We start from the raw sequence: 25,193 nt of genomic DNA, 5'->3' as shown, positions 1-25,193 counted from the left end.
TTCCGGGCGCGATCTCACTGGCACATCTGAGAAGCGTAGCGCTTCCGTGGCACAACCGAGGCTTCCCGCCGGAAACACGCAGCAAAAAAACTAGTACCTTGGAGGTACTAGTTTCCGGAAACTGCGGGGCAAGGGCAGGCGTCTGATCGCGTTTCCGGTGGCATTCGGCGCCCGCCCATGTCCCCGTGCGAAAAAGGTTCCCCCCCCAAGTCTCCGTGGATGCGCACAAGCACCCAACGGAGCATGCGCATTTGTCGTGTACACAACACGCGCACTTCTTCGTTGCGCGCAGGCGTGTCCTGTGATCGGCACCTGCAAGGTTTGTTACCTTGCATATTGTTACAAACCTCAAGGCATCCTTTACTGTGAAGCAAGACTGCACTTTTATAATACTCAGACTCTTCGTCAGCTTTTGTGACTGCTAGGTACAGCTTCAGTTTCTGTTCCCTGTTGTAAAATTTGGTAAAGGTAATTAGATATTCAGATCCTGCAATGGATCTTTGTTCACTGGAGAGGACGCATATTCTTTCTATGTAAAAATCTTTATTTCTAAAGGGAAAGATACACAGGAAATCTACAAAACAACAAACACATAAGACTACATCCTTACTGTTACAAGTACAACAGTCTGACTGACCACACGGTTGGTAATGGAGATTCTTTCTTCTTGACCCTAGAAGGAAATCACCTGAATACATTAACCAATGATTGTTAATAAATAGGCTCCAGTTTCCTGGGCTTTCTCCCCATTGGCTTTGTGCCAGGTTACCTTCCAGATCAGTCTAAACAATAGCACACAAGGTAAACACATTAACCCTATAATGACTGGATTTAGACCTTGCAACACACATATTTCCAACATTCCCATCCTTTCCAGTTCTCCCATACACACATGGAAAGGATAAGTCTGATGGAGGGTATAATCTGGAATTCTGTTGTACAGTGCTAGACACCCAAAAAGAAACAGGGCCATTTCTGACACTGTGTAGTTTTCCCTTGCACTTGCAAATCAGGATTAAAGGTACTCAGGTGCCTGTTCTTTGGTTTGTACAGCAGAGATGGGTATGCACAAAACTGAAGGTTGCAGGAGTTCAAAATAACTCGACAGGACACAAGTCTGTAGAAAGCCATCTGAAGCTGTCTCGCTTCAAGCATATTTATTAAGAATTGTTCACTCATTCCCCCTCCTTTACATCAACAATTACATAGTCATTAACATGAGCTACCACATTCAGGAATTTTGTTATGCCAACTTCACACTTCCCTTATCTTCCTGGGCTCTCTGCCAAATGACTTCATCTGCTTAGGAAGTCACCAGATGCTAACTTGTGCAATCAGCACACACACATACTTGGGTTCCCAATTTCCAGCCAGGAGAACAGTGAATTATCCGGGCTTGCCACGCAGATATTTTCACTGTTCCCACACAAAACATCCACTTATTATCAGTGAGATACAGGAATAGAAGCAACTGAGTTCAGAACATGGAAACTCACGCAGTCTGTACTGTTAGCCAACAAACTGTACTAACTAAGCAGGGATTCTACCCCGTGAAACTAAATTAACACAAGTAACAGGGGAGGGGAGCATTGCCACACTGCACCTGGCTTGCTAAAGTTGTAAAGCATAACACATCACACAAAGCATCACCTACAAACCAGGCCAGGGTAGTGAACAGACCAAGGCACACAGTTCACAAAGTGCTGTGAGATGAGAACCACAGTCTATAGCCCAAGAAAGGGAATAAATGCCCTGCAGAAGTCTTGGCAAACAAACAGATGCCCTATAAAACAGGGTAAAACAGGCAGATAAACAAAAACTACCCCAGCCAAACTTAAGAAAAAGATGTGAGTCACGTGTCAATATGTAATCAGCCTTTTTAATTATTTTTGTTGTTTTAGGTATACATGTCTCATGATGACATCAAAAAGTGGAATACCAAATACTTTTGTAGAGGCAAAAAATGCTTTGTCTGGCTTCACTCTCCTAAACTGCCGAAAAAGTATACCTGGTAATGCTGGGATGAATCTACTCATTTCTACCAATGGAAGTGGGGGAGGGGAGGGGGGAGGAGAAATGTTTGCCAGTGCCCCCTTCTGCTGTAGACCTCTCCCTGAAGGGCCCCTGTCTCCTATGAGCAGCATTTCAAAAATAATTTTGGGGGGTGAGGAAGTCCCATTTCTACTAATGAAAATGTTTTCAATTCGCAGAGATCTACTGTAAAATCCAAGTCCTCCCCATATAAAATAACGCTTATGCCAGAATATCATACTGGATCAATTTCTTATTATTTTTTTTTAAAATCTCAATACCATATGTGATAACATACTGGTCTTTTCCAATGCTTACAAAATATTGCAGCCTGTCATTCTCAGATTTATCCTGATTTGAACTTTCTGGGGATGGACCTGAATGTGGAGTATGTTGATGGGCCCAAGGCGTGCCAGCAGCTTTGTACAGACACTGTCCGCTGTCAATTTTTTACCTATTCTCCAAGCCAAGCTTCATGTAACAGAGAAGGGTGAGGACTTCCCTTTTAAAATAAACTACTAAGTAGTTCTGTATGCTGGATCATGTATCTAAACTTGATTTCTTCATTTCTCTTCACGACAGTAAATGCAAATGCCACTTAAGAATGTCGACCAATGGGTCTCCACACAAAATACTCTTTGAGAATGAAAAGATTTCTGGCTACTCTTTAAGACTTTGTCAAGTGAAAGAGAGTCCTGGTGAGTAAAACTGAGCAGTCCCCAAATCTGTTTTACTGGTAGAATTTAGCCCTAGAACTTATGAAGTTAAAGAAACTTTAGGGGAGGGGCTGTGGCACACTGGCAGAGGATCTGCTTGGCATGCTGAAGGCCCCAAGTACAATTCCCGGTATCTCCAGTTAAAAACATCAGGTAGGAGGCGATGCGAAAGACCTCAGCCTGAGACCCTGGAGAGCTGCTGCAGGTCTGAATAGACAATACTGACTTTTATTTATTTATTTATATTTGCATTTATATCCCGCCCTATCCCGAAGGCTCAGGGCGGCTAACAGGGGCACAAAGGGTCTGATTCAGTATAAGACAGCTTCATGTGTGTTCATGTGTTCAAATTAAGGCATTTTGAGCATGTTCATTTTGGGTTTCCAGCAGTACTAATTACAAATGGACTGTATACAGTGTGATCAGGGATTCAACTCTCTTTCTCACCAATTAAATATTCAAATATAAGACGCTGAACTGCAGGCTGTGGAAGGTCAGTAGTTCAGCAGTTCGAGACCCGGGTGCCGCAAGACAGAGTGAGCTCCCGTCTCTAGTTCCAGCTCCTGCCAACCTAGCAGTCCGAAAGCAAGAAATTGCAAGTAGATAAATAGGTACCACTTCGGTGGAAAGGTAATAGCATTCCGTGCACCTTGGTGTTTAGTCATGCCGGCCACATGACCACGGAAACTTCTTCGGATAGCGCTGGCTCTTCGGCTTTGAAACAGAGATGAGCACCGCAACCCTAGAGTTGGACTCGACTGGCTTTCGAGCAAGGGAACCTTTACCGTTACCTTTTACCAACATAAACAGCACTTTTGTATAGGTGAACGGATTTGATACCGTCTTATTATGTTATAACAATAGATGTATGTTAATGTTTTGTTGGTGACTAACCAATTGGTTTGTAATTTCGGATTCTCAAGACTTCTGCATAATGTTTTGCAGTTATTGTATGTTTTGATACGTTATACTTGATCTTAATAAACATTTCAATTTTTTTTTAAAAAAGGACAGTTAAAGGGAAATGTGTCAGAGTCCTACCACTTCCCTGGTTTAAGCAATGAAGCCATTTTCAAAATTAACTCTGTCTACCTTTCAGTTTGGTGTGGTGGTTAAGTGCGTGGACTCTGATCTGGGAGAACCGGGTTTGATTCCCCACTCCTCCACTTACACCTGGCTGGATGACCTTGGGCAAGCCATAACTCTGGCACAGCTGTTCTTGAAAAAGAGCAGTTTCTGTCAAGAGCTCTCTCAGCCCCACCCACCTCACAGGGTGTCTGTTGTGGGGAGGGGAAGGGAAAGGAGTTTGTAAGCCGCTCTGAGACACCTTTGGGTAGTGAAGGGCGGGGGATAAATCCAATCTCCTCCTCCCTCCTCCTCCTCCTCTGAAGCCATGCATTGTTGATGTCCACCCATTCAATCTAAGCCTTGCTTATGGTGTCACAAAATCATTTCACATGTCATGCAAAGACAGACTCAACAAAGAGAGCCAGCCAATCCCAGCTGCCTGATAAAGAGAGTAATGTACCTGTATGGATCACATGTTTGCAAACTTTTATTTATCATCTTCACACTACACAGTTTAAGGAATAACAAACAGGAATAAACCATCTTATGTATATACCTTAGAAAATGTGCTGTGTTCAGTGGCTCACAAAAGATAGAGAATAGATAAGGGGGGGTAGGAGGTGACTTATTTTGTACATAAATTGAAACAAACAAACAAAAAACCAACACACAAACCCACTTTCCACTTGGAAGGAATAATCTAAACACAAATTCCCTTTAGATCTAAAGGGCTTTCCCCCACTGAGTTCTTGTACACATCAGTTTTCCCCCTCCATCACACACAGTATAGTTTGCCGGTCATTGGTCTCCCATTTTTTCTCTGAGTTTTTTCTGTGTTTTTGCAGATCACTGTGAAGCTGGCCTGAGAAAACACAGGAAAAGCTTAAGGAAAACCCTGGAGAGCAGGGACCAACAAATAATATTGTGTTTAAGGGAGGGGGAGAAACCAATATAGTTAAGAAGCTGGGCTGCAGCAAAAACTTGGTGTGGAACATCCCTAATTTCACAATCCAGTTAAAGATGAGTACGTTTCAGTTTATTTCAGTTGGACGAGTCGTTTATGCTTGATGGTGCAATTCAATGCAGAGTGACTCCAGTCTAAACCCACTGATTTCTCTGATTAAAATAGGATTCCACTATGAATTTCTTCCATTTAATTTAACCAGACTTAAAATATATATATATATATATGAATGGATCATGCCCATTATGTTGCATGTTAATTGTGTTCTTCTGGTGCATGCCTGTTATGTTGCATGTTGACTGTGTTCTTCTGACTCAGTACAAATAGATTCTTTAGCATAGATTCAGGTGGGTAGCCGTGTTGGTTTGAAGCAGCAAAACAAAATTTGAGTGCAGTGGCACCTTTAAGACCAACAAAGTTTTATTCATAGTATAAGCATTTGTGTGCATGCAAACGTCTTCAGGTACATCGAAATGGAAGTTACCAGTCCATACATATAGGCAGAGGGTGAGCTGCAAATTAGCATACAACATAATGAAGATGTTTAACCAAGGACCAAACAGGAATAACAAGCTTAGTTAATATGGATTCAGGTTGGTAGCTGTGTTGGTTTGAAGCAGCAGAACAAAGTTTGAGACCAATGGCACCTACCAACAAAGTTTTTATTCAAAGTCTAAGCTTTTGTGTGCACATACACTTATTCAGATACAATGAAATGGAAGTTATCGGTCCAGTTTTGCAACTGCTATGTATAAGGTAAAGGTTTCCCTTATTTGAAAGCCAGTCGAATCCAACTCTAGGGGGCAGTGCTCATCCCCGTTTCCAAGCCAAAGACTTTTTTCGTGGTCATGTGGCTGGCATGACTAAATGCCAAGGTGCACGGAACACTGTTACCTTCCCACCAGAGCGGTACCTATTTATTTACTTGCAATTTCTTGCTTACGAACTGCAAGGTTGGCAGGAGCTGGGGCCAGAGATGGGAGCTCGCTCCATCACTTGGCACTAGGGTCTCAAACTGCCAAGCTACCGACCTTCTGGTCTGCAGCTCAGCGTCTTAACCTCTGAGCCACCACGGCCCACTCTGCTATGTATAGGGCATGATAATAATTTTAGTGTAACTGAAAGCAAATGTATCACTTAATACCCAAAGTTGACTGACAGTGGTGGATTCAGATTGTTGGCATCAGAATGCCTTAGGTTTGAATCCCTCCCACCAACCCTAACCCTCCCCTATCCAGTACCTGTGTAGTATAGGAGAGACATCCTAATCAGAGATGTCAGTTATCCCTACATTTGGAGCACATCTCTCTCCTCTGTGAGAGAATGATGAAGAACTCCCCTTTCAAACACACCATAGATCGCTCACACATCTTTCTTATTTGCTCATTTGTTAGAACACACACAGTGTTTGAAACTACCCCTGTGTATTTAACCACATTTCTCCAAGTGGCTTGAGAGGCTTGTACTTTCGTGACACCTAGTGGATGTAAAATGAATTTGCGTAATGAGAAGTTCAACATGATCCAGATTCATTGGCATTCATGTATTGTCTGTTTAGTTATGCATTTCTGTCCCACATTTCTCCCCACTGGGGACTCAAAGCAGTTTACAAAGAAATAAAAATATATATAATTTAGACAGATGAACGCTAAAACCATACAATCCAACTCTTGAATTGATTCTGTATCCACTGGGCTGGTTCACCATGGCTTGTTCACAGACTATAAGCAAGGGGGATAAGAGCCAAGAGCTCACTGGACCCATGCCCTTCATCTCACACCAAAAAGCTCATGAGTCTGGCTATGCCCAGGCTTCAATACGTGCAACAGTAAAAGAAACAGCTCAGATCTCCAACAGCTGGCAGACATATTCCCATGATGCAGTGAGAATGTTAGATAATTGGGTGGTAATGGGCAATTCACTGCCCATTTTCTTAAGGTTTGTGGTAAGCTGTACTCATTAAAGAGAAGTTTTAAAATGTGTAACATTCAAGTCACATGCTTTTAATTAACCTGTGCAGTAAGTTGTCCACTGCTGGACCTCCTGATGGCACCTGGTATTTGGAGAGCCAGTTTGGTGTAGTGGTTAAGTGTGCGGACTCTGATCTGGGAGAACCGGGTTTGATTCCCCACTCCTCCACTTGCACCTGGCTGGATGACCTTGGGCAAACCATAGTTCTGATAAGAGCTGTTCTTGAAAAAGAGCAGTTTCTGTCAGAGCTCTCTCAGCCCCACCCACCTCACAGGGTGTCTGTTGTGGGGAGGGGAAAGGAAAGGAGTTTGTAAGCCACTCTGAGACACCTTTGGGTAGTGAAGGGAAGGGTATAAATCCAATCTCCCCCTCCTCCTCCTCCTCCTCCTCCTCCTCCTCCTCCTTCTCCAATGGACTAGATGGGGCATTGGCCTGATCCAACACTGGCTTCTCTTATGTTCTTATGTTCCTATGTAATAAGTTCTGAAGAAACACTTGTTTGCATTAAAAACACTCAATCAAACTTGGCAGTATACATTTAAGAATTCTCTTAGTATGTGTGCAGAAACCTTTACTGGACTCGAGGGTTGTTGGAGGAACAAATTCTACTCTTGGAGAATGGCCCTGGCAAGTCAGCTTGCATGTGAAGCTGTCAGTCCAGAAGCACCATTGTGGCGGTTCGATTATCGGTGACCGGTGGATACTGACTGCTGCTCACTGCACAGAAGAGTGAGTAAAACTTCTGACTGCTAAATAAGAAAAACTAATCTGAATATCTTCTAAGAAATAAAACCGGAACCTTCAAAACAGTGGGTTGTATCCTACCACTCCACTCAGCTCATCTGATGGAAGGGCTCGTCTGACTTAAGGTTTATTACACAGCAGGACTTTGCCACCTCTGGCTGCACAGATCAATAGGGTACAACCCAGTAAACATTAACAGAAGTTGCCTGGTTTTGAAGGGCACTGCTGAACATGACTTTCAGTTTGGTGTAGTGGTTAAGAGCGGTGGACTCTAATTTGGAGAACTGGGTTTGATTCCCCACCCCTCCACATGAAGCCAGTTGGGTGACCTTGGGTTAGTCATGGTTCTCTCAGAGCTCTCTCAGCCCCACCTACCTCAACGGGGTGTCTGTTGTGTGGAGAGGAAGGGAAGGTGATTGTAAGCTATTCTGAGACTCCTTCAGTTAGTGAAAAGTGGGGTATAAAACCCAGCTCTTCTTCTTCCTTTGACTGCTGAATGAACACTTCAGGGCTGACTAGAAGTGTGGGAAGCGGCTCTTTGAAAAGAAGAAACACCGAGGCAATGTGCAGTGTGGTGTTCAGTGCATCCCTCCTTCAAGTGGGGTTGCGTCAGATGTCTATACCCAAGGCATAGATTAAAGACACATGATGTGCATGTATTGTTAAAGTGGGTTTCACTCTGAGCATTGGATGAGATAATAGAAACAGCAGGGATAGGTGTAGTAAAATAAAATAATTCTCCCTTGCTTCAGTTCCTTCTTTATCTTTTGGGCATCCATGTTTAATATGTAGAGCGGGAACAGAATGGAGGTTGGGGTTTGTTTGGTTTTTTTTTTTTTAAAAGAAATACAGTATAGTGCACAATTTTTAGTTGTAGATTTTTTTGTTGTTTCTTAGCCTTCTGATACCTGATGTTTGGCGGGTCTATACTGGAATTCTGAAACAGTCAGAGATAAATGAAGATACCCCCTTCTTTAAGGTGCAAGAGATTATTGTTCACCCTGAGTATGAGGTTTCAGAGGAAGGATATGACATCGCTTTAATGAAACTTGACAGACCCATGAATTTCAGTGGTATGTCCTTATTTTATGTGGATTTCAGTGGTATGTCTTTGTTATAAATTTATTTTCACATCTTTACCTTATGAAATTGCCATCTATAAATAAAGCTGACTTTACTAACATTAGCCAGTTATTATTCCATCCAAGAAGGAAGCGGAATTGAGGTTCCAGATGGAATTTAATGCATTTTTTAAAAATGAAAGCTCTTTTCCCTCTTAACCAACCTCATTCTTTTAAATGGAATTTTAGATTTACAGCAGCCTCTCTGCCTGCCAACCAATGAAGACACAAAGGAGAACACAGGATATACCAATTGCTGGGTGACTGGATGGGGTTATACAACCGAGAGAGGTATTATACAACCACACCTAGATGTATATAATATTTGTCTTTTCAAATGAGTGGTGTTAAATGTTATAGTTTTCTTTATTATGAACATTTTTCATACCATGCTCCCTTGCAACTTGCTAACAAAAAGCGGGTGAGGCTAAATGCATATTTTTAGTGTACAGTAGCCAGGCTCAGCCTGGAAACCAGTAGGAGACCATGGGGGAGGGGGGGACAAGATGTCAGAGGTGATGGGGCAATGTCACGTCCAGGAAAAAGCTGGAAGTGATGTAATACCTCCATAGGAAATGCAGTAACTGATGGGATACCCTCTGTGGAGTTAGGTACTGTGCATAGGATTTAGAGATATGAGCATTGTTAATAGAATGGCTGAGATTGTGTTCTCTGTGTAGATTTGTATTTGAGTGGTTTATGCTGAATCTGGAGAAGATGACAATAACGTTCAACCCCTAGAAAGTAGGATCTGGGGTTTGCAGGATTCACATGGACTAACAGCCAGAGGACACAGGGCAGAGTCACTGGTTTCTTGTTATGTGATTTACACATTATTTACCATTTATATGCAATTATTGCAAGACACATGTTGACAGGGCTATTTTTGGGCAGGAACGCACAGGAACGGAGTTCTGGCTGGCTTCAGAGTTGGCCATGCCCACTACAGCCAAAACCTCTGCGTGTGTAGCTACAGAGGGAAGGCCTGGAGAGCGACCACCCCGGCGACTCCAAGGCAGGCAGGCCGAGGGGGCCTGGAAGGATCAGGAAGACATTTAAATCCTTCCCCATGCCTTCCCTGGCCTGTCCAAATGCCGGCTTCCCCAGGCTCCCCACAGCCACGGGGCACCCGGGCAAGCCAAGGGAAGGCATGGGGTGTGGCCTAATATGCTAATGAGCTGTGCTGTCAGGGGTGTGGCCTAATATGCTAATGAGTTTCTGTTGGGTGTGGCCTATTATGCTAATAAGTTCCTGCTGGGCTTTTTCTACAAAAAAAGCCCTGGATGTTGAAAATGTGTGAATTCTAATGGGAAAAGTTTAACATGAGGAGACAGAAAACAGCACAAAAAGTCTCACAGATTTGATTCACAAAAGGGAGAACTGAAATGGCTAAAACCAGCAGATAGCATGCTTTGTCCCAGCCCATAGTTTGGGAATTACTAAATTAAAGTACTGCTATTTCCCCTAATGTGATGTCATTTATGTCATATACTATTTAAGGTCAAATACAAGATGTTCTACAAAAGGTCAATATCCCTCTAATAGCAAATGCAGAATGTCAGTTGCGATACCGAGACTTCAGAATACACAACAAGATGGTGTGTGCTGGCTACAGTGAAGGTGGAAAGGATGCTTGCAAGGTAAGAGCAGCTTTTGTTGTTACTTCTACAGAATAGCCTCACTACAATTTATTACAGTTTAGCTGCGGAGAATGTACTAGAAACCCATAGTCTCTCTTCACTCTCCTCCTGATTACAGTTCCCATGCTTCCTTGGGGAGTTGTATTATTATTTTTTTAAAAAAAATAAATCTCTGCATACCAGTGCTAGGAGGCAACATTAGGGGAAGATTTTGGTCTCTATGCCATTTGTTGGTCCTCCAGGGCAACTGGCTAGTCACTGTGTGAAACAGGATGCTGGACTAGGTGGACCACTGGCCAGGTACAGCTAGAGATGTGAAGGCCCAGGGAAAAAATGGGGGGGGGAATGGAGAAAAAAGTCCCCTTCCCTCCAATTTTTCCATCAGAAAAATTGGAAATTTGAGGGAGCACTGGGGAAAAAACCCTCCTAATAATTAATTATCTCTTAGAATGAGTGAAATGCTTTTCACGGTAAGGGGAGCACGCTATAGACATATATAGCTCTTAAACAAAAGATGCATTTCTGCACCTAGTGTAGGATACCTATTCTTCATGAGGTCAGCATGCAGGGCTTTCATTGCTTTACAATTGTCGCTTGCCTTCTGTTGTCCTTTTGACCTGACCTGTGGTTGCCCTTTTCTGGCTGCTGCCACACACGCTAAGTAATCCACTTTCAATCCACTTTCAGTGCACTTTCAAAGTGGATTTTGCCAGTTCACACAGTAAAACTCCACTTTGAAAGTGCACTGAAAGTGGATTGAAAGTGGATTACTTAGCGTGTGTGGCAGCAGCCTCTCTCTCTCAAACCACAGAGACACATATCCCCAAAGACTGGGTAACAAGTAGCTTATCGCCCTACTTTGCTGGAGGGAACAAATGATCCGGAGGTGGGGCAGAATGCATTAAAGCCTCAGAGGAAAACTCTGAAAGTTTCATTGAGAAATGAGCTCTGCCTAACCAGTAGCCACAGAAGGAAGAAGGCAGCATATAGCTGGAACTATACATAGCTGTGTAGATATTACTGGCCCTTTGTGTGAACCTTTTTCTGAGCAAATAATATATTTCATGTCATTTATCACAAAGCTTGTGTTTTCCATTTAACTCCTATTTTCCAGACAGCAAAATTAAGATACATGTGCTAAAGTAGCATAGGGTGCATCAGCATGACCTTTTCTCTCAAGTATTTGGTATATTTGCAATTTTCTATGTAGAACATAAAGGCATTTATAAATTTTAAATTCCATAAATATGTCAAATATTGCAATTTATGTGCTAAGTTAGTTATAAATAATGCACCTTATGTTGTTAGAGCAGTAAAATAAGGTTAGGTTTGATAAGACACTAAGTATTGCACATATTTCAGATTTATTTCCATGGCAAGCCATAGTGTGCCATGACATCTGATTTGTACTTGCCCTCCAGACCAGATTTGGAAACCAAAATATTAGTGCAGTTTCTAATTCTAATTTCTTTGGACTAATTTTGGAGGACAAGCGCAAATCATAATTTGCTGTTTAGGGTGCAAGAACAGTGTGCCACAAAACAGGAAGTCAAAGATCAAGTCTTGTTTTGTGGCGCACTGTTCTTGCACCCTAAACAGCAAATCCTCAAAAAACAGGAAGTCAAAGATCAAGTCTTTCCCCCACACTGTCTCTCTGGCACGATAAGCTATGGGAACAGTTTGTCATGGCTAAAATTAATGACCTAAGTCGAGAGACCCATACACCATACACCACAGCACATACGAAATTTAGAAGGCTCTGGTCACCGGTGGTGAAATATATGTCAAAATACGAAATTCTCCCCACAAACATGAATGATCACAGGTGGTTGTTCTTATAACGCATCGCTCACTCTAATAATCTGGACAGTTGAATAAGTCTACATCTATTGAATGGTCAGTAACACTAATCAATGGTGCAAACGTTCAGAGGAGACATTAAATAAAATGTTGAGTAAAGTATAGTAAATAAGATCATTTAGATTTTAACCAGGGTTCTTTAAAGTTCATAGTTTAACCACTATACATTCATTTACTGTATACCCCTTGGATGCTTTTGAGTTTGTGTTGTTTCTTTCTCTGCATTTGAATGTACTTCTAAGTAAAAGAATAAAAATATAATTAAAAAAAAGATCAAGTCTTGAGTGTTGCATGTGAACCAAGTCTCAGTAGCAATGGGGCTGCTTTTGCTGTTGTTGATGTGTATATCACATACCTAGGCATGCTGATGCTACATGCATATTTTCTTTCTCTGCTATAGGGAGATTCAGGTGGACCTCTGCAATGTAAACACAAGAAAGCCTGGTATCTAGTTGGTATCACCAGCTGGGGTGAAGGATGTGCCCGTCCAGAACACCCAGGAGTTTACACCAATGTGGCTGAATTTGTAGAGTGGATTCTAGAAAAAACTTCATAGAAGAAGGGATATTCAGTGATTTAACAGTACCATGATGTCATACAAACTTCTGATTCTGAAATTCTCTGAGAAAGAAGTTAGAAGGTTTGTAAAACTGTTCCCGCTTGACAGTTTAGCTGCAAAAGGAAACTATCACACAGTTGCCAGTCACACATTCTCCAGAGGGACTTATTTCCAAACAACTACCTAAGTGATTGCAGAGTTAGGCCAACTAAACTTATTGAAGTCAAAGGTGGGTTTAACTGCACAGGACATTGTAAGTCTAAAATGAAGAGCGGAAAAGTGTTACACTTTGGAATAAAGAACTGATTACATTACAAATGAAAATAGAACGCGTACATTCATCAATGTTTTCGTTTAATGTATTCCACAGGTGTGTCCCACTGACAGAATGGCACTACAACTATCTCACAGCACATTTTTGCAAATGTCTTATGTCCTTCTTTGCAGGAGGAGGTGTTACAATCCTTCTGGTTTCTGTTCACTTACTTCCTATGATGCCGTAGAAGGTTAAGCAGATGAGAACGAAAAGAAACTTAGGAGACATTATCATTCCAACAGTGCCTTCCTCAGCAGAGTCGCCCCTTTCTCATCCCATTGATTTCAATGGGTGTAAACTTGGCTTAAGATAGCACTGCAAGCCTTACAATATTTAAATGAGTTACTTTTCTTTCTGTGTAGTTCCATGATTGTCCTGACCTGGATGCCTGTGAAGGTTGGAGTCTCAAAAATGCTGCTTAAACAGAGTCCATAGGACTTAAGAGAAGCTCATTAACAGAAGGAAATTTGCTGTATGAAACACCCATTCCTGTATTGCTTTATTCAAAATCGGGCCAACAACGAATCACATCCGGTTTAGAACAGTAATGTGAAAAGGGCCATAGTGTGGGATCTCCAGGTGTCTGCGGATGTACTCCTGTGCATTATAGATCATCCCAAGGCTTCCTCTGGTGTGCACAGTCAGTTCATGCATCTTAGCTGACTGGGCCTGCTTGATTTCATCATTCTCCTGCATGATCTGATAGTATACCTAGGGACACATCCAACACCTGTTTCTATATTGATGATATTTTAAGGAGGGTTACTTGTCATTGCTGGTCTCACTGAGAATCTGCCAAGGAATTCAAGGGTCCCTAGAAATGTTAACATCATGTATGTGCTAAGAAACTATCTGAGCAAAGAACCCAGCCGAGTTTAATTTTAAGGGCTGATTTAGTGATCAGTTCTTGAGACTTGGTGTATGTATTTTTCCCAGCACTAGATGGTAGTAGACAGCCATGCTGAATAAATTCTTTCCAGAGCAAAATACCACAAAATGATGTATCCTGCTAACAGACACTGAACAAAATCATTTTGAATGAAAGACCATTTCTGGTACTTACTTTATTGAAGGATATGGTGGCTGCTGATCCACTGCTTATAGCACTAGGTATTTTCCTTTGGACAAAGAGGCTTGTTGCATCATCCAGATCAGGGGTCATTTCGTAGAAAAAGAGCTAGGGGAACTCATTAGCATAACTCATTAGCATATGCCACACCTCCTGACATCAGGGGCCCGGCGGTGGACCTGCAAGGCCGGCAGGAGTGCGAGGAAGCCCTGCCAAGGCCCTCCCTGGCCCCAGGCAGGCAGGTGTGGGGAGAGCCGGGGAGGAAGCAACTTGCCCTCCCTCTTCTCCTGCCTCCTCATGGCTGAATGAGGGCCGGAAGCAGGGCGGCCAGAAGCAGGGGGCGGGGCTTCATCGTGTGCCCCGCCCCCTCACACCTCACCCGGGGGAACTGCGAACCCCCGCGTTCCCCCCCGAAATGACCTCTGATCCAGATGTTTGCTGAACCCAATGGGAAATACTAAAATACAAGGTACCAATGTTCCCTCTAAGCTGTGGAGTCCTGTGAGCAGAAATTCTACTTTGTGAGCTACTGGCATTAAAGTTGTGAGCAGGTAGTTTGGCTGCTGCATAAAATTAGTTTGCTCTGGAGCCATCTTTCCTGAGCTAAGACAAAAATGTGTGAGCTGGAGGCTAAAAAACTGTGAGCTAGCTCACACTAACTCAGCTTAGAGGGAACACTGCAAGGTACACGGATAAAGTAAGCTGTTTTTCCTATTAACTTTCTATACTCAAATAAACAAAACCATCCATGATTTCCTGATGGAACAGGGGGAAAATTGTGACTCCTGAAATGGAAAATGGTACATTTTGAGGTTTTCTCTTTGGCCATATGGGAGAGCAGGCGCCAAAGGTTAATTCCTCATCCAGTCAGAAAGGAACAGAAAACTCGTCCATTCCAGAAAAAAGTATCCTCTCCTCCCCAGATTTCAGGACATGCTACCAACTCCAAGAGAAAAAGTCGCTAAATGAAAACTCTGAAAAACAAACAAGAAAAAAACAACCTTGACATGGACCAACAGGAGACAGAAAAACAGCTACATTAGAAGTGCAATCCTAGGAGGTCTATTCAGGATCTTAGTCAAATCAATTCAATGGGGCTTACTCCCATGACAGTATTTTTTCTGGCTTAGGTTCCCTCTCACTCCTGGCCAGGGTTCATTTCCTTCAAAAGCGCACAGGAGCGGAGCTCCGGCAGTAAAGAGCCCAGGGGGCGGGCACATGCAACAAGCCCCGCCCCCTGCTCCCAGCAGCCCTGGGCCACGAGGAGCAAGAAGCAGCCAGGTAAGTTGCAGTGGGTGTTGCCTTCTGACACACTTCCAGTGATGTAAGGGGGTGTGGCATATGCAAATAAGTTATGCTAATGAGTTATGCTAATGAGCTCCTGCACCTCTTTTTCTACAAAATGACCCCTGCTCCTGGCTGCTTCTGACTGGACATGGTTGCTGATGCTGACTTTAAGCTTCCAGGAGGATTAGGCTTTACTTTGCTCCACAGTGACTTGCCCCTCTTGAGGTTTGTCTTTTGGGGGGAGAGTCTCCAATCTGTGAGATAAAGGGTTAGCAGCTACCGGGCTAAGGCCGGAGGACAGTTTCTTTAGTGACTTAGCCAAAGGTCTAATGTCACAATAAATATATTAGTCTTCAGTGAGCCACCAGACTAGAACAGCAAGCACGAGAATGTACATGCAAAAGCTGCAGAGGTCAATTCGGGAGGGGGGGATCGCAGTTCCCCCGGGTGAGGTGCAGGGGGCGGGGCACACAATGAAGCCCCACCCCCTGCTTCCGGCCGCCCCACTTCCGGCCCTCATTCAGTCAGGAGGAGGCAGGAGAAGAGGGAGGGTAAATTGCTTCCTCCCTGCCTCTCCCCACCCCTGCCTGCCTGGGGCCAGGGAGGACCTTGGCGGGGTTTCCTTGCACTCCCGCCGGCCTCGCAGGTCCACCGCCGGGCCTTATGTTGTCAGGGGGTGTGGCATATGCTAATGAGTTATGCTAATGAGTTCATCTACCTCTTTTTCTATGAAACGACCCCTGAAAGCTGTAAGAAGAAGGGAAGAGCAGAGACAGTAAACCTCTGACTACCAGTGCTAGGAAGCAAAATCAGAGGAAGCCTTGGTTTCTTGCTCCATTGGTTGGCCCTCTTGGGCAATGGGTAGACCACTGTGTGAAACAGGATGCTACCCTAGATGGGCCACTGGTCTGATCCAGCAGTCTTTCTTTGAAAGATCACCAGATGTACAAATGCCAATCTGAAATGTATTCCAGTGACACAGATCACCAACACTCTAAGAGGAAAGCAATCTCTCAATCTCAAATAGTTTAAAACTACCTTACGTGTAGCTGGCTCTTTTCCTTCATATGTTCTTTGTAGTATCCCTTTATTTTTCTGCTAACTTCCCCCCCCCTTATGTAAAAATGAACTATAAGAAATCTTTCCCAATTGCATTTATTCCTTTCTGAGGACAACTACCAGGAGTGCTACTGAATTATAGAATTGTTAAACAGACTGCAAACACAGCCTTTTGATCTGCTACATCTGGCCAAGAAATATACCTGTACCTAGGTTGTTTCAAGGGCCATGGTGGCTCAGAGGTTAAGATTCTGAACTGCAGACTGGAAGGTCGGTAGCTTGGCAGTGCCACGTGACCGAGTGAACTCCCATCTCTGGCCCCAGCTCCTGCCAACCTAGCAGCTTGAAAGCAAGAAACTGCAAGTAAATAAATAGGTACCACTTTGGTTAGGAAGGTAACAGCATTCTGTATGCCTTGGCATTTAGTTTTGCTGGCCACATGGCCATGGATGAGTCCTTGGACAGCGCTGGCTCTTCAGCTTGGAAATGGAGATGAGCACCGCCCCCTAGAGTTGGATTCAACTGGCTTTTGAGCAAGGGAAACCTTTACTTTTACTAGTTTGTTTCAGTTCTTAGAAAAATAATAATGTTCTGTAGTGATAAAGGACTATTTGGTTGCATGCCTAACTTTCTGTTAGTAGACCTAGGCTGCTTCCATAATACCAGGGTAATTTTCTGTGTGGGTCAGATGGTTGATGGGATCATGGGTGAAATTGCCTTTGCAATGGAAATCCTAGACAGCAGAGGGTAATCAGTTTTTTTCTCCATTGTTACCTGTGGTTTCCCTTTCACACCTGATGCACACTGAAGTGTCCCCCCCCCCGCTGTGTGCTCACATGACCCTCAGGATTCTTCACCTCCCCCCCCTATTTTATTTATTTAGAAGCATGTGTAATACTATGGGAGTAATGTAATACTTCTTTAAAACTTTTTAAAAACTCTTCACATATTTGCAAAAGCCCCCTGGATATTTTCCCTCCTCTCTATCTAAAAGGCAGTCTGAAATGTGTGTGATTATGTTCTATAATTCCTGCAGCTGCTAGAAGAGAAAGGCCCTTGTGGTCATCAACAATGAAAAGAGTAATTGACCAACACTTCAACAAAGCTGTCCCATTGTGCTGTTTCCCTTTCAGACCCAAGAAACTGCCTGTGCTGATAGTGTTCTCCCTGTTTTTTAACAGGCTTATAATAAAGCAGATTTTTTTTCCCCTTGTGGAAGGAACAAGAATAGAAGATGCCATGTAGAAACATGAAAAAATCTGCAAAAGTCAGTTGGCTTGACTTGCTCTTCTGTTACAATTACTTTTCTATCTTTTGGTAGGTATACCTCTATTGCAAAAGGTTTTTTCCAATTATCTTTCTTTTGTAAAATCTAAGAAAATCAATTTTTTCCCTTTAATGTCGCTCCTGACAGATCTGCACTTCTTTTTCTGCTACTTTAAGTGGAGACTCTCTTTGCGTCTTTAATATTGCAACTCATGTTTTCTTGTGAGTAAAATAGACCAGTGTATCTTGAGATAACTTGTTCTTAAATGAAAATCTTGAATTTACTCTGGATATCTGGTCTATATTAGGGAAGTCTCCTTGAATCTTTAAATAGTCCTGAAGTATACCATGGAAGTTCTCTTCCTAAGAGATGCCTCTGAAATGCAAGTTATTAGGTCTACGTTGAACTTCTAAGATTTCAGTTCTTTGGTCAGCTTTCTCAGTCCAAAGTTCTTACCTTCCTAATTGTGTATCATTTTTGCTTTTCTTTGATCCTTACAATTACTTGTGTTTGTTCTTGTAATTTTGCTTTTATTTCTGATAATCCATCTGATAATTCTTGATGTGCTTCTTGAATACTCCTCTGTGTTCTTTCATCAGATTGTTGCACCTGAGTTATCACTGTGTGCATTTGATGTGCTACTAATTGCAAGAGTTTCTCCATTGCCTCTATGAAGCCCCGATCTTCATCTTCTTCTTTCTTCTTAGCTCTTTGACATATCCCAGAGGCCATTCTTCTTTTTGCTCTCCTCTCTTTAAAAATATTGTACAATTTCCCCATACACGATTTCCATATACCGTTATCTATGTAAATGAGTATGACCATAAATATGAAACTGTTAGAGTAACGAAGTTCAGCATATACCAGTTATAATGAAGAGAGATGTTATATTAAATCCATATATAAAACCTATTTATAATAATCAGTATACAGCCAGCAGTACAATTTTATGTCATCCAGTATAATTTGGAGAAAGGAGAGAGAGGGAGAAAAAGAGAGAGAAAGATTTTAAAAAGAGGGAGGAAAGGGGGATGAAGTGGAATGGGCTTGCTCTGGCCTGCAGGGCCTATGCTGCCCTGCTCTCCAAGGTTTTCCCAACACCTGGAGAGGCTTTTCTTTTTCAAAGTAGCCCAACATCACCACCTGACCTTCGTAGGAATTGCCTGCTGGGAGGGTCAGGACTCCCAACTTCCCTTCCACATTCTGAGGCCTTGCCTCTGTGTCTCCCACTGCCCAGCGCCAGGTCACCACGGGGACAGTTTACTGCCTTGGCTGCCTCCTCTAGACCTCAGTTAAGAGTTCTATCTGCTCTGATGGACTCCATGCCAAAGAGACCTTCCTCCTCATTCCCCTGAGTTTCATCACCTATCTTTTCTCCACCCACTGACCAGGTCAGGCTGGGTCAGAGAATTTTTTTCCTGATGTTTCCAGAAATTTCCTTCCTTTCCTCCAAATCTCTGTTCCCTGCTTGGGGAAGGGGGAGAGCTTGACCCACCCACTGTCTTTCCTGCTAGGTCTATCAGCATTTGCATGAAAGTGGGCTGAGGTAGATCAGGGAAGCCATTGACTGACTTCCTTCTCCCTGCCTGGGGGGGGGGGCTTTTAAAACTGATTTCAAACCTCCAAAGGAAAAATGCATTTTTTCACAGAGGTCATTGATTCATGGGCTTACCATAAGTCAGAGTATTTGTGGGAAAACTCTATTAAGATATCGACCTGTACCAATGTTAGAGAAAATTGTTATAAAATGATGTATAGATGGTACATGACACCGAAGAAAATAGCAAATATGAACCAAAACATGTCAAATAAGTGTTGGAAGTGTAAGAAACATGAAGGCTCATTTTATCATATGTGGTGGACATGCGAAAAAGCTGTGGATTTTTGGACAAGAGTCCACAGTGAAATACAAAAAATATTGAAATGCTCCTTTAAAAAGGCACCAGAGATTCTGCTTTTGGGTCTTAGAATGGAAGAAGTTAACGTGACAAAAAAGACTTTACTCTGGTACTTGATAACAACAGCTAGAATGATTTATGCACAATATTGGAAAATAGACAAAGTGCCAGAGATAGAAGACTGGATACAAAAAGTTCTGTTCATGGCAGAGATGGACAAAATTACAAGAAAACTAAACAACAAAGAAGATGAAGAATTTTTGGAAGAATGGAAGGACTTCAAAATCTACCTGGAAAAGAACTGGGATGTGAAGCAAAGTTTACTGTATTTAGAACAATACTAAATCAAATGACTGTTATCTAAAGATTTTAATGTTAAGAAAAATGAAAACATTTCACGTTATATTGATAAAGGGGGTAAAAAGGGAAAAAGCATTGCGGGAAGCCGAGGAGGGGGGGAGGAATTGGGAATAGGGTGAACAAAGCATAATGAAAGTTATTGGATATGTGATTTCTCAAAGAATGAAAATAAAATTTTGTTTACCAAAAAAAAGAAGTGACTTGTGGGCACTTAGCACACACACACATAGCATTCCCCAATACTTCAGTATATGCATAGTCATTGCAGCATTAGTAATTACGCTGAGAATTGAATGCAACTAATCTAAAATAATAATAATGTGATGTTATTTTTTATTACATAGCTCAGAAACCATAAGTGAATAAATAAGTGAACAAATAAACCATAATGAACATAGATGGTTGTAGGCTGCACCGACAGGAAGAGGACAGTGTTTGCTGCACATTCCAAGTTAAGAGCAGATAACATGATAATGAACTCATTGAAAAGTAAATGAGCTCTTTATTAAGTTTTTACAAGCTTCTAACCAAATTAAGTATTATAGAGAGGGAAAGTTTGAAGAATAATGGAGTCCATAATTTATTTATTTTTTGCTAATTTAGCCTCTGTCTTTAGAACTAACCAGATTTTTGGTTAGGAATCAGTCATGGAGGGAAATACCTGCCTTGCTTGATGCATGGCCATTTCAATACAGTGAGCTGTTGGACTCCTCTCCTTTGCCTGGAGATATCAACAGAGCTGGTAATCTGAAATTCACACTTGAGTCAGGAGCAAACGAAAGATCATGATCAAAGGTGGAGACATTTGAAGATTGCAGCATACTTCAGTGGTGGGGTGAGGCTCAGAAGGGTTTTCCCATGGGGACAGTGTTTGGAAATAATTAGGGATGGGCATGAACCAGGAAAATGTGGTTCAATTCATGGTTTGTGGCATGCCTGGTTTGTGAACCATTAGCCACCAAATAAACTGGCTTGGTTTGTGAAGTTTGTGATGCTGTAGAACAACTCCCCAGTGTGCTAGAGACACCAAACTCACTGAGGATCTCCAGCTGACTCTCTGCTACCTGCTGTCCAAGTTTGGTGAGGATTGGATTTACGGGGTCCAAGTTATACCCCCCCTCAAAGAAGATGCCCCCAGGAAAGTGCTTTCTCAAGAAATGACAGGTGCAGGTTCAGGAGTCTATAGAGCAGATTCTGTGCAAGCTAGAGACATCAAAGTCGCAGGGGACCTCTCCCAGATGTCCTCTACATGCCCTACAAGTTCCATGCCCTTGTTGCTTTGAAGTTTGGTAAAAATTTAGATTGAGTGGAGACAGTCTGTCTGGAAATATATCCATTCACAAACCTCCATGAACTACCATGAAGAGCTCAAAAGCTCATGGAAAGTTTGTGTCAGTTGACCTTCCATGAACTTCACTTCATGAATCACAAACCAGCCAAACTTCATCAAGAACTTTAGTTCATGAGCTGGTTCATGCCCATCTCTAGAAATAATCACCAGACAGATTGGCACCATCACACGAAGAGCCTTCACATATCACTACCCAGCACCTTTATGGGATGTTGTGTAGACTTGGAAAATCTCTCCTTATATATATTTGAGTTTTGGTGTCCCTCCTGGACATGCTTCCACAGCCTTTGGCCCGCTCAGATGCCACTCTCAAAGTCTCCCAATCCTGTGACTGCATTGGCTCGCTGCATTGGCTTTGCCCCGCCCACTGAGCTGGTGGGCAGCATTTCGCTTTCAGTCTGGAGGGAGCTGGCGAAGGGGATGGACACTCCGCTGAGAGAGTGGCAACCCCTCCACGGAGGAGAAGAAGGCAGACCTAGCGAGTGGCGGCAAGCAGGGGAAGCACTCACCTTCGCTGCCCCTTGCAGCCCCTCTCCTTTGGCCACAAGGCCTGCACCGCAGAGAAGGCTGCCCAGCGTCTTTCAAAGGCTCCCCCACCTTCCTTCAGCAGTGGCAGTAGTGCCAGGGTGGGTCTGGCCTAGAGGAAACAAGCTGCGGCTCCTGGAAAGATGGACTCTTTCCTGAGGAAGATACTTCTCTTGGCTCCCGTGTGAGACTAACTGTGACAAACTGTCTCCTCAGTGGCTGTTGGAGGGCAACCAAACAACCAAGCCTGCTTCTGTGAGTAAAAAACAAAGGACTTTCTGCATAACCCCCACCCCACTTGACCACTTTCCTGTCAGAATAAATTTAACATGCCTCTCGCCCTTTTTGGCTCCACCATGGCTGCCTGGCTAATGAGGGGGGCCAGCGACCATCAAACCATTCTCTTCAACCCCCTGTGGCTGACTTTTCTCTAGGGTTGCCAATCTCCAGGTGAGACCTGGATATCTCCCACTGTTATAATTGATCTCCAGATTACAGAGATCAGTTCCACTGGAGAAAATGGTTGCTTTGGAGGGTAGACCCTATGACATTATCCCCTGCTGAGTCCTTCCACACACACCCAATGCTTCCCTCCACAGGATCCACACACCCCAAATCTCCAGGTATTTCCCTAATCAAAGATGGCAACTGTGCTTTCTCCTCAGTGCCTGTTGCTAGGGAACCAGGTTCTGTCAGTAAAAGGCCCTTTCCACACCTGTTTTGGCCTTTGGGTTAAAACTCATTGGGGCCACTCCTGATAGGGTTGCCAACTCCAGGTGGGAAATTCCTGGAGATTTGAGGGATGGAGCCTGGAGAGGGTGAGGTTTGAGGAGGGGTGGGACCTCAGACAGGTACAATGCCATAGACTCCACCCTCCAAACCAGCCATTCCCTCATGGGGAACCATTGTTGCCAGTCTCCAGGGGAGGGATGGAGATCATGCAGAATTACAACTGCTCTTCAGATGGCAGAGATCAGTTCCCCTGGAGAAAATGGTGGACTCTGTGTCATTACACCCTGCTGAGGTCGCCACAGCGAATTGGCGCTGAGTGCCCAAGGCCGGCGCACTCTCCCAAAGTCTCTTTCTAGAGCTTGTTGTATTTATTTCCACAACGGACCTTATTCCTAATTATATAAATGATGGATATTTTCAGGGCCGGCTCGCCCGCTAGGTGAACTAGGCGTTCGCCTAGAGTGCAAGCTGGCCTTTAGGGCACTGGAGGAGAGACAGGAGTGGCCGCCGACGCCTGGCCAGCAGCTGGGAGCTCTGCCTGGCTGTAGGAGGAGGACGCGGTGGCAGCGTGGGCAGGGAGAGGTGCTTTCCTCCTCCTGCCCCCACCCAGCCTTCTTTCTCGGCCTCTCCTGGAGGGTGGGGGCCCCCTTCTCTGGCCAGCCACCGCCCCCTTTCTCGGCCTCTCCTGCCTGGCCAGCACCTGGGAGGAGCGCCGCGGCTGGGAGGAGAAGGGGCCGTGGGCAGGGCGCAGCACTTTCCTCCTCCCACCACCACCACCTTCTTTCTCGTCCTCTCCTGGGGGGGGCGGGTCCTTCTCCGGCCCAGCCGCCCCTGTTGCCTTTCTCGTTCTCTCCTGCCCAGTAGCGGCGGGGGAGGGGGGAGGAGGGCCGGAGAAGGACCAGAAAGGTTGTGGCGGCGGCTGAGCCGGAGAAGAGGCCGAAAAAGAAGGCAGCGGTGGCAGGCGGAGGAAAGTGTCGTGCCCTGCCCATGATGCTGCCGCGCATCCCGCAAGGGCTCCATCAGGCCTGTGCCCATAATGGACTGGGAGCTCGCCACGCCTGGGTGCCCAGCTGGGAGGAGAAGGGGCTGTGGGCAGGGCACAGCGCTTTTCTCCCTCCGCCGCCTGCTTTCTCGGCCTCTCCTGCCAGCTGGGAGGACCGGCCGACGGGCTGGGCCCCTTCTCTCCTGCTTGGCAGCGGCGGCGGGGGGGGGGGAGGAGGGCCGGAGAAGGCCGGATGGAATCCCCGCCGTGGGGTTGGGCTCCAGCACTCCACCTCCTTCTCCTCCTCCCCGAAGGCTTAAAGGGCCAGGCGAGTGCCGCGCCTGGGTTCCCTGTCAGCCGAGAGCGGAGTGTTGCGTGGTGGGGGGTGGAGCAGCTGGTGCGCGTGGGTGGCGCTTCTGCTTCTAGTGGTAGGTGCCGTAGAGGGGGTCCCCCGGGAGCGAGTCGTTCGCTCAGGCAGGAAGCGGCTCCGGGGAGGGGGAGAGCCTCCACCTTTCTTGTCCTCTCCTGCACGGCTGCGACGGGGGAGGAGGAGGAGGGGCACGCCGGATGGACAGACCCCCCCCACACCGCCTGCCATGGAGAAAGGACACCCAGAGCACGTCTCCAGGCCCCGCCAGGAGGTTGGCATCTCCGCTTGCCTAGAGCGCAGGAGAACCTCGGGCCGGCACTGGATATTTTCAAATGTTACAGAGAAGGTTCAGTTGCTATGGGGGACACTGGTTCTGATGGTGTTCCCTCTGCCCAAAGTAACATACTTTCCCCTGAGATAGAAGAAGGCACGTTTTGTTTCGAATTCATAATTTATCTGAGCACTGTTCACTTTTTATGTGTGAAAGAACCAATAATAATACCACAGATGAACCTTTTGTATCCCTTTGTACCACTTCAAACATGCTGCTGTTCAGTGGAGTCCATTCATACCTGAAGTTGTAAGTCATCAGTTGTCATGACAAATCAAGAGATGCACATTCATGTCTGCAAACCAGTCTGCAAAGAATAATTGCTTCCTTCTGCCTCTGAATATCTGCTTTGCTGTTATAGCACTCTGATCCTCAACTGCATTGTTGATTTTAAAATAAGAAATTAAACCTCACATGCTTTGGCTGTTATGAAAGCCTCTCTTTGTTGATTTCTCTCAAAAGGCCCTAGTCATTCAGTTTAAGAGCTGCGGTGGCTCAAGTGGTTAAGACGCTGAACTGCAGGCTGTGGAAGGTCAGTAGTTCAGCAGTTCAAGACCCGGGTGCCGCATGATGGAGTGAGCTCCCGTCTCTAGTTCCAGCTCCTGCCAACCTAGCAGTTCGAAAGCAAGAAATTGCAAGTAGATAAATAGGTACCGCTTTGGTGGGAAGGAAACAGCGTTCCGTGTGCCTTGGTGTTTAGTCATGCCGGCCACATGACCACGGAAACGTCTTCGGACAGCGCTGGCTCTTCGGCTTTGAAATGGAGATGAGCACCGCAACCCTAGAGTCGGATTCGACTGGCTTTCGAACAAGGGAAACCTTTACCTTTACTATTCAGTTTAAAGAGTAAAGATAAGGTGCTTCAGTTGTCCTGTTGTGCCCCGTTTTATCCCTGTGTCCTTGAAAAAAGCAAATAGTGCAGATATTGAGAAGTATCAATATGGAGAAAAGTATACAGGGAGACCATTTCAG

General features: G+C 44.5%; 1 protein-coding gene across 1 annotated transcript in view; it reads left to right on the top strand.

The window, feature by feature from the left end:
• KLKB1 (kallikrein B1) overlaps positions 1 to 12,671 on the top strand; it is a 38,194-nt gene extending 25,523 nt beyond the window's left edge. Inside the window, exons 7-14 of the mRNA XM_015425000.1 lie at positions 1,902 to 2,011; positions 2,362 to 2,521; positions 2,614 to 2,729; positions 7,305 to 7,479; positions 8,392 to 8,567; positions 8,805 to 8,906; positions 10,116 to 10,255; positions 12,516 to 12,671. Coding sequence (XP_015280486.1) covers positions 1,902 to 2,011; positions 2,362 to 2,521; positions 2,614 to 2,729; positions 7,305 to 7,479; positions 8,392 to 8,567; positions 8,805 to 8,906; positions 10,116 to 10,255; positions 12,516 to 12,671 — 1,135 coding nt within the window. The remainder of the gene's footprint in view (positions 1 to 1,901; positions 2,012 to 2,361; positions 2,522 to 2,613; positions 2,730 to 7,304; positions 7,480 to 8,391; positions 8,568 to 8,804; positions 8,907 to 10,115; positions 10,256 to 12,515) is intronic.
• The last annotated feature ends 12,522 nt before the right edge of the window (positions 12,672 to 25,193 follow it).

Source organism: Gekko japonicus, unplaced genomic scaffold, assembly GCF_001447785.1.
Source record: "Gekko japonicus isolate JY-2015 unplaced genomic scaffold, Gekko_japonicus_V1.1 scaffold2225, whole genome shotgun sequence".
Classification (NCBI taxonomy): Eukaryota; Metazoa; Chordata; class Lepidosauria; order Squamata; family Gekkonidae; genus Gekko; species Gekko japonicus.
This window is presented reverse-complemented; position numbering and strand designations above follow the sequence as displayed.